Source organism: Macrotis lagotis, chromosome X, assembly GCF_037893015.1.
Source record: "Macrotis lagotis isolate mMagLag1 chromosome X, bilby.v1.9.chrom.fasta, whole genome shotgun sequence".
Taxonomy (NCBI): domain Eukaryota; kingdom Metazoa; phylum Chordata; class Mammalia; order Peramelemorphia; family Peramelidae; genus Macrotis; species Macrotis lagotis.
In genome coordinates this window covers 557,784,395-557,796,479 of record NC_133666.1, presented here as the reverse complement: position 1 = coordinate 557,796,479, position 12,085 = coordinate 557,784,395, and the positions used below count along the sequence as shown (strand labels likewise).

Here is a 12,085-nt window from a genome sequence, read left to right as displayed (position 1 = left end):
TAAATTTTTTATTCTCCTTATAGAGGATCTTATGTCTCTTCTTGATGCTGATATTCATTCTGCACACCCAAGTGTTATTATTGATGCTGATGCTATGTTTTCAGAAGACATTAGCTACTTTGGTTACCCTTCTTTTCGTCGTTCATCACTTTCCAGGCTAGGCTCATCTCGAGGTAATTTTGCACTTTTCTCTTTCTGTTCAGCATTATAGAACTTTAGTGATAGATTGCATGATAGTTTCCTTTTAATTTTTTCTAATTACCACAAATTGAATTGCTGTTGACTAGCATTTGCATGGAATTCTGGGGACAAAACAGGTAGGTGGTTCTCACTTTTCTTTGAAGAGCCACAATAATATTGTTAATGATTTTGTGGTCTATAATCTAGGATTGTTTGTGATTTATACCTAATCAAGTTTTAATTGCATAATTTTGTTTTTATTAGAAATACTAGTTATGAATTAAAAATCAAATTCCATTTTACAATGACATGCAGCATTCAGAAAGCCCTTTACTATGGTTCTTAGATTTGCATAATTATTCCATTATCATGTATCATTATTCCAGTATCATGGAAGAGAGAACTGGAAAGTAAATTTAGAACCATGAAAGACTATTCTCAGAATTATATTAAATATTAACAGTTTATAAATGATAAACTGCTATTAAAATACTGTTTTGGGATTGTTCTAAGTCTTCCTATACAGAACTGATCAATGTAGTTTTAAATTGTTAATCCAACCTCTGTATTTTGATTTAATATAATTCTTTTCTCTTCATTTTTATTTCAATGCCAGCACAGTACCAGAAAGCATGTTTACCTGTTTGAGTCAAAATTCAGGAATTATTGGTCACATTTTGATAAGCCAATATCCTTATTATAAAAAGGCCCGTGGCTTTAAAAAATACTTTTTTTTTAAATTAGGGAAAATGATGTTGAATTGATATGTGTGATATCAATATGTAATATTTGGTTTTAGTCAGCATATACATAATGGCTAATGTATATCATGTGCATGTTCAGATGTTCAACATTTGACCTTCTAAATCCTCCTTTTTTTCCCTTTTCTAAGGTTTATTTATAAGATGTTACTTCGAATTGTTTCTAATCCTTATTTTCCATGCATATTGACTCTGGAAAGTTAGTTTTGATTACCTCATTTAAAAAATATCTGCATGAGCGAACTGCAGAGTACTGGCTTTAGACAGTTTGTAGGCCCATTGGAGGGGAAGCATTTTGGTAAGGAACTCTATCCTACAAGGATCCTTTTACAAACTTGTTTGGCTGTTTGGAACTTTTTAATATGAACCATTAAATTAATCTTCTTGATTGATTAATTAAATCTTGATTATTAAAAATATTTAAAATTCTTTTTAAAATTTATAAATTTGGTCCTATAATTACTTTTAAAAGGGGTTGGATTATCAAAGCTTTATATAAGTTTTATGTAATTTGTTTTGTCTTAGCTTTTTCAGACTAGATTTTTTTGTCAGCTGTATTTTATTACTAGAGACTCTCTAATAAACACTCTTTTTTGGCTTGCATAAATATAGCTAACAGAAGTTGAAGTTTTTATTAGGCAAGTTTGCCATTAGACTGAAAAGATTTTAATAAAATTTCTTAGTATAATGTATTCACAATCTTTGAATCTTAATTTTTAGGAAAAGCCAATCAAAAAGCCTTGTATGTGTTTTTTTTTAAAACCCATAAGTTCGTTGGCTGAAACAATTGTGCCCTACCAGAATTTTTACTTTGCATCTTATAGCAGCTTTTGGTACATTTACTTGAAAAGGGGTTAATACTTTGAATGTTGCATGTCAGACTTCTGAGACCTAAATCTATTTTAAATTTTTGTCAGATAAACTGCTGTTAGTTGCATCCTGAAGGGTCTTTACTAGAGAGTGGCTTACTTTTATCCCACTGGTGTGACCCAATTGCATACCAGTTCTCCTTCTTCCCTTAGAGAGAGACTCTGAGCTGTTGCGTGAACGTGAATCCGTTTTACGTTTGCGTGAGCGAAGGTGGCTTGATGGAGCCTCATTTGATAATGAAAGGGGCTCTACAAGCAAGGAAGGAGAACCAAATTTGGATAAGAAGAACACACCTGTACAAAGCCCAGTATCTCTAGGAGAAGATTTGCAGTGGTGGCCGGATAAGGTATTGACATTTCTCTGGTTTTCCCTATGTTCCATTGATTTTTCTGAAAACTTTTCTGCTTGGTTTTAAATATATCGTAAAAATGAGTGAGACCTGATGTAAAATTTTTTTTCTACACATTTGTGTGACATCTTCATTTTGTGTGCATTTATCAATCAACATTTATTAAGCTCCTGTGTTTGTGCTAAGCACTTGAGATACAAAAAGAAGTTAAGACTTTCTGCCCTCATGGAGTCTAATGGGAGAGACAACAATCAAACTATTATGTACAAAGCCTTCTTTGAAAAGAAAAAAATAGGAAGAACTTATTGAGGGAAGGCATTCTAATTAAGAGATATTTGCAAAAGCTTGTAGAAGATGAAATTTTTGTTGGAACTTAAAGGCAGTCAGGAAGCTGAAATGAAGCGGGAGAGAAATTCAGTTATGGGGAAAATACCAGCAACAATGCCCTCTGAGAGATGAGTGTCTTGTTTGTGGAATAGTGGAGGCCAGTAATTAGATTGAAAAAGTATGTTGTGGAGGGGGTCAGTAAGGTATAAGAAGAGATCAGCTAGGTTATATAGAACTTTGAATATCAAAAGATTTTGGTTTTGATCATGGAGGTTTTAGCAAACTTCTAGTTATTGAGTAGCAGAAAATAAATTTTGTGGTTAAAGGAAGAATTGGTATAAGGAGACTTGACCTAGGCAGAAAACCCACCAGGTACTGTTTATTGCAACACTTGAATGTTGAAATAATTTAGAAGTGATAGCCAAGTCTGGATTGAGTGTCATAGTAGTATTTGAGAAATGTTTTAAAGCTGGAAAATCACCTGGATTTGGTAACAGCTTAGTTATGAAGGGTGAGAGATAATTCCTTGGTTGTGAACCTGAAGAACCAAAGTTGCCCATTACCATAATAATAAAGGTAGGAGGTGGGGGAGGATTCAGAGAAAATGATCATGCGTTCTGTTTTGAACATTGTGAATTTTTAGGTGTCTACTAAACATCTAGTTTGAGATGTTGGGAAGGTAGTTGAGGATCTAAGATTAGAGGTCAGCAGAAAGATAAGATGGGAAGAGAAGGTGGTCCTGGACAGCACCAGCATCCTGAGGGATCCTCTAGTTAGAGGATGTGTATCAACAGGGACCAGTATGTAGCAAAGGAGACTGAGAGGGAGAGATCAAATAGGTGGTAGGAAAACCAGGAAAGAGAAGTGTATGCAAGTTAGTGAGAAGTAGTATAGTCATCAGTGGTGTGAGAGGCTATAAAGCTGCAGGGCAGCTGTATTCGTCTGGTGTTGCTAAGGAAATCACAGGCAGGACTTGAAATTCAATAAATCATGGTACTTTTTAGGGATGAATTAATGAAATGTGTTACTAAATATAGCCTGCAAATGACATTATAAATATCCAAATGGCCCTTGGCAGAAAAGCGATTCCCCACCTCTTTTGTGGAGAGATCAAGGAGAATGAGGATCAAGAATAGAATTGTATTTGTTAACTAAGAGATCATTAATAACATTGAAGTGAGACATTTTGGTGGAATGATAAGGTCATAAGACAGATTGTAAAATTTTTAGAGGAGGTAAAGAGCAGGGCCCTATTTTATATACTTTTTTGAGGAGTTTAGCTACAAAGAACAGAGAGATGATTTTTTCTTTTCAGCAAAGAGGAGATATGGGCATATTTGTAGTCAGGGAAGAAGTAAGGGTAAGATTGAAAAATAAATTACATTGTAATGATGACAAAGGAGGCAATCTGTTTGAAGAGATGAGAAGGAATGATAGCACTTGAGCAAGTAGAGAGGTGAGCCTTGGTAAGGAATAATGCCACTACATCACATAAGGTGAAGGAGATTATTGTAGAAGACATGTGAGTGATAGGAGATAAATAGAAGAGGGGGGAAAAGAGGGATTTCATGGTGAATGGGTTCAATAATAATATAAGAAAATTAGGGTTCTCAACTTATTCAATGGGGAGGGAAGCCATGGGACATTTGAAGAAGGATGAAAAGGTTTGGAAAGCCACTGTAGAAAATAGGATAATGAATTGATAAGGGAGTTATAATAGGATTATCTAGCTGCAGTGAAAGCCCAGTTAAAAGTTGAGTTTTTGTCTGTAGAGAACCAGTCAGAAGTTTTTGTGTATAGGAGAGAAGGCAACAAAATGGTGAGAATTTTCAAGAGCCGAACCTTGACTGGGTATAATTTGCAATATGATTTGAGGACTAGGGATTCAAGAAAGGAAGACTTATCGAGAGTTCAACTGGTTTACCACAGAACGGGAAGAAGAGGGAGAAGTAACTAGTACAAGGGAGATGACCTATTAGAGAGTTAAGGGGTACAGAACCTAGAGTTCACAATGTGGAAAAAGAATAGAGTTTTGTGAGGGAAGGCAAAGGGAGAGGTGAAGTTTTTTGTCAAGATAAGGGATTTTGGGAATTTTGAATGTAGAGATTGTACATTTTTGGGTGATGGCAGATTTAAGTGTATGACTGAAGTGGAATGGAAGAGTAGGCCATGGAGAATGAATAAGATGAAAAACTTAAGTGGTTAAAGTTCCCTAGTATTTCAGGTCTCTGGTATGCAGGCAGGCAGGCAGGGTTGAGGAGAAAAAATCGTGAGCATCAATAATTAAGGAAGGAAGGGAAAATTACGAGGATGGTTAGTATTGTGCCACCCCAGAACCTTGGATTTTTGATGTTCATGAGAATTCTTTTTTAACAGTTCATTTATAGACGCTTTCTAGCTTCACTGTCCTTAGTAGATCTGGACAATTCTAATTCTTAAGATACTATGACTAACCTTTTTTTTAAAAATTGTGGTTTTGCAGGCAGCTAGGTGGCATAGTGGATAGAGCACTGGCCCTGGAGTCAGGAGTACCTTGAGTTCAAATCCTGCCTCAGACACTTAATAATTACCTAGCTGTGTGGCCTTGGGCAAGCCACTTAACCCCATCTGCCTTGCAAAAAAAAAAAGTTGTGGTTTGGGGTTTTTTTTCAGTATATCTGAAGATTCTTAAATTCTCCTTGAAATATTTTCCTGATTTATTTCAGATATCTTTTGTTTTCTTTTGTTATTTTTAGTATTTTGATTTTTTCCAATACTTCTGTTGTCTCATGGAGTAATTGATTATTACTAGTTGATCTATTTTCATGTTTGGAAGACCATAAATTCATTATTCTTTATTTCACTTGATTTCTATGATACTGCTTTATCCTGGTTCACCTGTTTAACATTCCTTCTGTGTAACATTTTGGTGTAGTTCTTCTTTTATCCTCCTAATTGGGACTATTCTTTAAGTTTTTGTTCCTGGTCATTCCTGATGTCTGGAAGACTCACCTCTTTATAAATCTCTCATTTCTTTCAGGATGCTCCTCAAATGTCATGATCTACTTGAAACTTTTCCTGATACTCCCAGTGCCTTAAATCACCCCCTTCCTAACTGACTGTTTTATATGTTGATGACTCATGTGCAGGTTGCCCTTCCATGATTTAATCTATTATTTGAAAGGAAATATTGCTCCATTTGTTTTGTCTTTGTATTCTCATCAGCTACCAGGCTTCTGCATACTATGTATGCAGAATTAATAAATGCTTGTTTATTTTGTCACCCTTTTGTCCCCTTGACATTCTCTCTTTTTTTATTTTATGACAATAAATGATCACTTCTATGGAAATGATTCCTAAATCTGAATAGTAAATTGCAACTATTGCAACACAGATTTCTGCCTTTGAACACAAGTCATGTCATGAATGTTAAGATGATTGCTATTTTCACCTTGATATTCTGCCTGACTATCATGTCACAGTTGGATTTCATCTTTCTCCCACCCCTTCATAAATAAGAAATTTGCCCATCTTCTCTTCTTGCCATGCTCTTGAGGGTACTATCATATTTCTATTAATGCTATCTCCAGTTATTTTTGGCTCTTCTGGTATCTAATATTCAAACAGTTGTTAAGTTGTTTTGAGTCTGCTTTCGTGAAAATTGTCATATTTATCCTACTTCCATTTTCACTACTTATTATGTTTCACCTGGATAATATTTGATTTTGTCTTCTGTCTTTTCCTAAAATGGAAATTTAGCCATTCTTTTAAGTTTTGATTTAAATTGAAGATGCAAGAATGATTCAATAATTGGGAAATTATTACTAGATCTATAAAGCCTTTGACAAAATATCATATTCATTTATGAAAAAAAAGGCTGACAAAAGCATAGAATCAGAAGGATCTTTTTCTAACAATCTAAAACAAATGCTACCATGATATCTGATGATGAAAGATTAATATTTTTTCTAGTAACTACAGAAATAAAGAAAACCCTTTAACCTACCATTGCTTGCCTAATTTTAGAATGCCAATAAGACCAGATATTAGATTAAATGCAAAAAAATAAGCAAAGCTAAAACTCTCCTTATTTTCTGGTGATAAAATAATTTCCTTAGGAAATTCATCAAGATAATAGCTTCACTAAAGTAAGAGGTCTTAAATCCTAACAAAATCAACAACATTTCTGAATAACAGGAATACTATCCAGAAAGGAATAATAGAAAAGGAAGTTATTCTGGGCAGGCCTGACTTAGACCATTGATCATTCAGACATGCTGTTACTTTAATAACTTGGGAGAACAGTTATTTTACTTGGTTATTATATTGCTTCCTGAGCTGTTTCCCCCCTGTCCCCTTGGGGCACCTGAGTGAATTGTTATTGACTCTTTAATTGCCTCAGACTTTTGTGCTCTGACCTAATCAAAAAGGGGTTTTTGTTGTTGTTGTTTTTATTTTTGAAACCCTTTAAGCTTAAACTAGCTTGACTTATATTGGGATGTGGATGTGATTTTCTTTATACACAAAAAAGTCCTATTTGAAACAATTAGAAAAGATATAAAATATCTGGTAGTCCATTTACTAAAGCAAACTTGGCACATGTATTGATAGAACAACTTTAATAATTGAGGTAAAATTCACTACATATTGCTTGATAAAATTATGATACTACAGATTTTATTTTATCAAACTAGTGTACAGCCTTCATTCATTTATAGGGGAAAAAAGATAAGGGAAAATGAAAGGGAATAAAGAAATAGATGGAGAAAAGAGCATGGAAACCTGTGATACATGGTTTATGAGTAAAACAATGCTGTTTAGGGCTAGTGATATACTAGCAAGACCTACAAACTTATCAGTTCATGCATTCAGACTTTATTTAGACTTTTCCAATAATCCAAAAATCAAATTCTCTAGAAACAAGCTACAAATCTGATTCTTAAGTAAGCATTTTATTCTGGTGCTCATGACCAGGTTTTCTTTCTATGCCCAGCTGTGTTTCCCTCTGGCATTCTGACAAAACTCCATCAGTCAGTGCTGTTTTTGAGAAAAAATGGGATCTTTACTTTTCCAAATGCTGAGAAAGCAGGAATTTGTCATACAATCTCAGGAGTAGGTTATAATGTTTGGGGTTTGGGTGATAGGGTTCTTGTTAAGATATTTGCAAGTTACAAGTAAGTCCTGGTTGGTAACTGGTTCCCTAACCTTAAAATAAAAGTTCAGGCTAATGTCTTTGTAAAATGTTTATCTAAAATGCACACATCGTTACTAAACAATATCACATCATTTCTTATCACAGAAAAAATGCTTTTATAACAAATGTTTATAAAATGAAGGCTTAAAACAAAAGGAGCTATTCCTCTTAAGTTAACATACTTGTTCATATTGTAAAATCTCAAACTATATATTATTAAACAGTAATCAAAACTATTTCTACAAGTTAAAAATATAGGAAGTAGAACACATAAGATCTCTGTTAGTTGGGAAATTATCTATTCATACCATTTTGCAGTTTTTCTCAGTGGTCTGTGCTTAGACCACTTCACCTATGATCCTTAAGAGTCTCATTTTATATTAAATATCTGCAGGAACTCCCTGGTAACCAACTCCTACTTCAGTTCCTCTTCAAGTTCTAGAATATTGATAGTGATATTCTCTGCCTTAATTTATCCTTCCCCCTTTCCCTCCTCCCCAAACAGTAGTGAATTTCCCTCCCCAGTGCTGTTGGATTGTGGACTTGAATGATCCTTGAAACATCTCAGAACTTCAATTTGTGAACGAGAAATGAATAAAAATAGCAAAACAAAAATTTAGCTTAAAAAACCTCAATATATAGAGAGAACTCCTGTGATCTTTTTCATCTGGTCAGATTACTACTGTTTTCCCCTGAAAATAGGACTGAGTCATGCATTAATTTTTGCTCTAAATGACTTATTAGGGGTTATTTTCAAGGAATGTCTGGAGCTAGGCATTCTCAAAATCACCAGAATCATCATTTCATCTCTTCTCTCACTGCAAAAAGTTCTTCATGTCTTTAGCATGGTGAGCATTGACTGAATCCCAGACCAGCAAAACCTCTTTGGCCACCTCAACAAAACAAGTGGCAGCATTAAATCGACCCCTGTCCTTAAAACTGCTTGAGTGCACTTGGCAGTGTTGATTTCAACAACATATATACATATATATATATATATATGTATATATATATATATATATATATGAATGCCTGAAACACTTTCAGTCTTCTCTTTCTTGGGGCTTTCTACCAGATGTTATCAAATGCCCATGTTATTCATGCACTGTGTCTGCATTCCAATTGGTCATTCTATTTACATAGACCTTTACTTCTCCTGCATAGGTTTTTACAAATACCTTTTGTATTTGCAAATACTGAATTATTTATATTATCATTTATTTTAAGTATTACTGTCAATAATACTTATATTAATATGCCTTGCAACAGATATACTAAATGCACCTGTCTGGCTGAAAAACCTTAACTGGGTCTTATTTTTGGAGTAGGGTATATATTACTACATCTTTGGCAGTTTTTAAGTCAACCAGGTTTCATGGAAGCATACTCATGACCACTTCTGGAACAAAATGAAGCCATATCAAAATTATTATTCATCCTCAGTAATTTGCACACCATTCTAGTACTATAGAATTCTTTGAATAAGAGTAAAGGAGTGAATTGAGCCTTGACTAAAGGAAAAATCACCTTGTCCTCAATGTGGAAGGTAGATTGGAGGAGAGAGAAACTTGAGACCACATCAACAACTGGAAGTGAATAGGGATAAGTATCTGTATTGGAGTGGTAGCTATATACAGAGAAGGGGTCAGATGCAGGAAATAAAGATGTAAAAATGGTGGTAAGATGGAGGTGATTGTGAGGAATTGAGGGTAATGCAGAATTTATGAACTTGAATGACTTGAATAGTGCTACCTTCAACAGGAAAAGGGTAGTGCAGGAGTGGGGTAGATTTGGAGGAAAAGGTAATGAATTCTACTTAGTACAGATTGTTTGAAATATCACTGGGTTATCTCTTTGGAAAATGTCCATTAAGCTGTTTGTGATTCATGATTAGAGATTGAGTCCTGGATATATTTTTTAATTACCTGCATAGAAATGATAACTAATCTGGACCCTGATTTTTATGTCAGTAAAATATAGGAGGTGGGATAAATGGAATTTATGTTTAGCATTCCTTCTAGCTTAAAATCTGTTTTCCTGAGATTGTAACTGAAGACAATAGTGGCAGGTTGTCCTTTACATTGGTGTTTATAATATAAGTTGTATTTATAAGATATCTGAAGAGTGTTGCACTTTTCAAGGCCCATTCTTTCCTTTCTCTTTTGAATATCTCCTGCCTTGTTTCTTTCCTGGTATCCCTTATTCCTTTGTTTTTTTACCTATATGTGTCACCATTGTTATCATCCCAACTCCTAACTAAGGGAAATAGGATAGGTTATAAAATTTTCTTATACATTAAAATTTAAACCAAAATGGAAAGTGATTTGTATGACACTTGAGAGTTCCTTTATGGCTGAGAAAGGAAAGCTTCATGGAGAATGATAAAATACTTTTACTTGGCAAAGATTGGGAAGAAAATTAGTAAAAGATAAATTACAGATTTTAAAGTAGTGAAACCTTTGATTGTCCTCATTTCCTCCTCCCCGTTCTTATTCTGTGTTTTATCCGGTCATAATTTTCCTTTTCCAACTTAGGATCATAGACTTAGAGGAGGGAGAAAGGTGGTCTTCTTATATACCATAATTCATTTTCTTGCATCACCACCTCCATTTTATAAATGAGGACCTAAGACTCAGAGTGGGAGTAACTATTTCATCATACCAGGTTATAATTCGAAATCAGATTTCAGTGCAGATTCTCTGATTTAAATCCAGCTCTTTTCCCATGAACTCATGATTCCCTTCCCTTTTACCTTCTTTCCTATTTCCAAGACTAAAGCCTTTCTGCCCCACCGCTGCTTAATATGATAATAACAAATAAATCGCCATTTCTGTATGAACAAGTTCCTTTCTACATTTTAAGCATATTTCTTTTTTTAATTGATCTTTTTTCCTGATTCCTAGTTAATGTTTTGATGAGTTATATAATTTTCAGAAATATTTTAGTGTAATACTGATTTATTCTAATTTATTTTCTCTTGTAGGATGGAACAAAATTTACATCTATTGGAGCTTTGTATTCTGAGCTTTTGGCAGTTAGCAATAAAGGGGAACTCTATCAGTGGAAATGGAGTGAATCAGAGCCTTACAGGAATGCACAGGTACTTAACCTCTTCAGATTCTAGTTCAGTTAGCTCTCAAAGCAGCTTTCCAGTTAGTAATCATTTTTCTTATATTTTCAAAGAATCCTTCATTACATCATCCACGAGCAACATTTTTGGGGTTAACCAATGAAAAAATAGTCCTTCTTTCTGCAAATAGTATCAGAGCAACTGTAGCTACAGACAATAACAAGGTATGAAATATTCTGCATTGCTGTTGATTTCATAATTCTATTCTTCATTTTCTCCCTTTCCTTTTCATCAAAAATGTGTAAAAGTTCAGTTTTCCTAAATAAATTTCCATATTTTGTGAGAAATTTTAAATAGATTGTCCACTAAAAATTAGGTGGGTTCCAATGATGATTATTTCTATTACCTGGTTTATTTTTGGACTATTTAACATTTCTTGCAATAAATTTCATCTGTAGCACAGGGAGGGAAATTGAGGAGAAAGAAGAGGGAGAGGACTTAAATGCATATTGAAAAGTTAGGCATGTTTGAAAATTCGGTTTTTTAAAACTAATGAAATTATTTTAATACATTTAGTTAATTCCAGAAACAGTTGGGAATTTTATAGTTTGCAGACAATTTGTATACATGTCTGAATTTCTGGTATGTAAAGAATTTTAAAGAATACTTTATGCTAATAGAAGAATTGCAATATAATTTTTCTCTGCATTTAATTCAGAACTATTGTACAATTTCAGTTCTGTTTCTGTGTCTGAATCAAGTGTTCTAGGTCATGGATGTTTCTGAGAAACTTCCTCTTGGAAATTTTTATCTAAAGCAGTATTTTGTTCTTTAGGTTGCTACATGGGTGGATGAAACGTTAAGTTCTGTTGCTTCTAAGCTAGAGCATACTGCACAAACTTATTCAGAGCTTCAGGGAGAACGGATAGTTTCATTACATTGTTGTGCTCTTTACACCTGTGCCCAACTAGAGAATAATCTGTATTGGTGGTAAGTAAAACTACGAAGTTATGCTGTCAGTGAATATTATACCTGATTAGAATATTTTGCAGCCTTTAGGAGGAAGAGGTAAGCAAAACAATAACAACAGAAGAGCCATCAGCCAAACTCCTTTATGGGATGTTACTAAGGACTTTTTCTAGCAATTTCATTGCTAGTTGTTGAAAAACTATGAAATATTAATAGAGAATCCAAATTTATTAAAAACATTTTTATAGGGCAGCTAGGTGGCGTAGTGGATAAAGCACCGGCCCTGGAGTCAGGAGTACCTGGGTTCAAATCCCGTCTCAGACACTTAATAATTACCTAGCTGTGTGGCCTTGGGCAAGCCACTTAACCCCATTTGCCTTATGAAA

The 12,085-nt window shown here is 34.2% G+C and overlaps 1 protein-coding gene across 6 annotated transcripts in view; it reads left to right on the top strand.

Annotated features, from left to right (window-relative positions):
* Window positions 1-12,085, top strand: part of UBR5 (ubiquitin protein ligase E3 component n-recognin 5) — a 160,305-nt gene that overhangs the window by 66,865 nt on the left and 81,355 nt on the right. For 4 of the 6 annotated variants that reach the window (XM_074200773.1, XM_074200772.1, XM_074200778.1 and 1 more), the window contains 5 exons: window positions 24-173; window positions 1,946-2,157; window positions 10,644-10,760; window positions 10,844-10,954; window positions 11,566-11,720. In XM_074200773.1, the coding sequence (XP_074056874.1) occupies window positions 24-173; window positions 1,946-2,157; window positions 10,644-10,760; window positions 10,844-10,954; window positions 11,566-11,720 (745 nt within the window). The remainder of the gene's footprint in view (window positions 1-23; window positions 174-1,945; window positions 2,158-10,643; window positions 10,761-10,843; window positions 10,955-11,565; window positions 11,721-12,085) is intronic. The other 2 variants (XM_074200775.1, XM_074200777.1) reach the window with 1 other exon arrangement.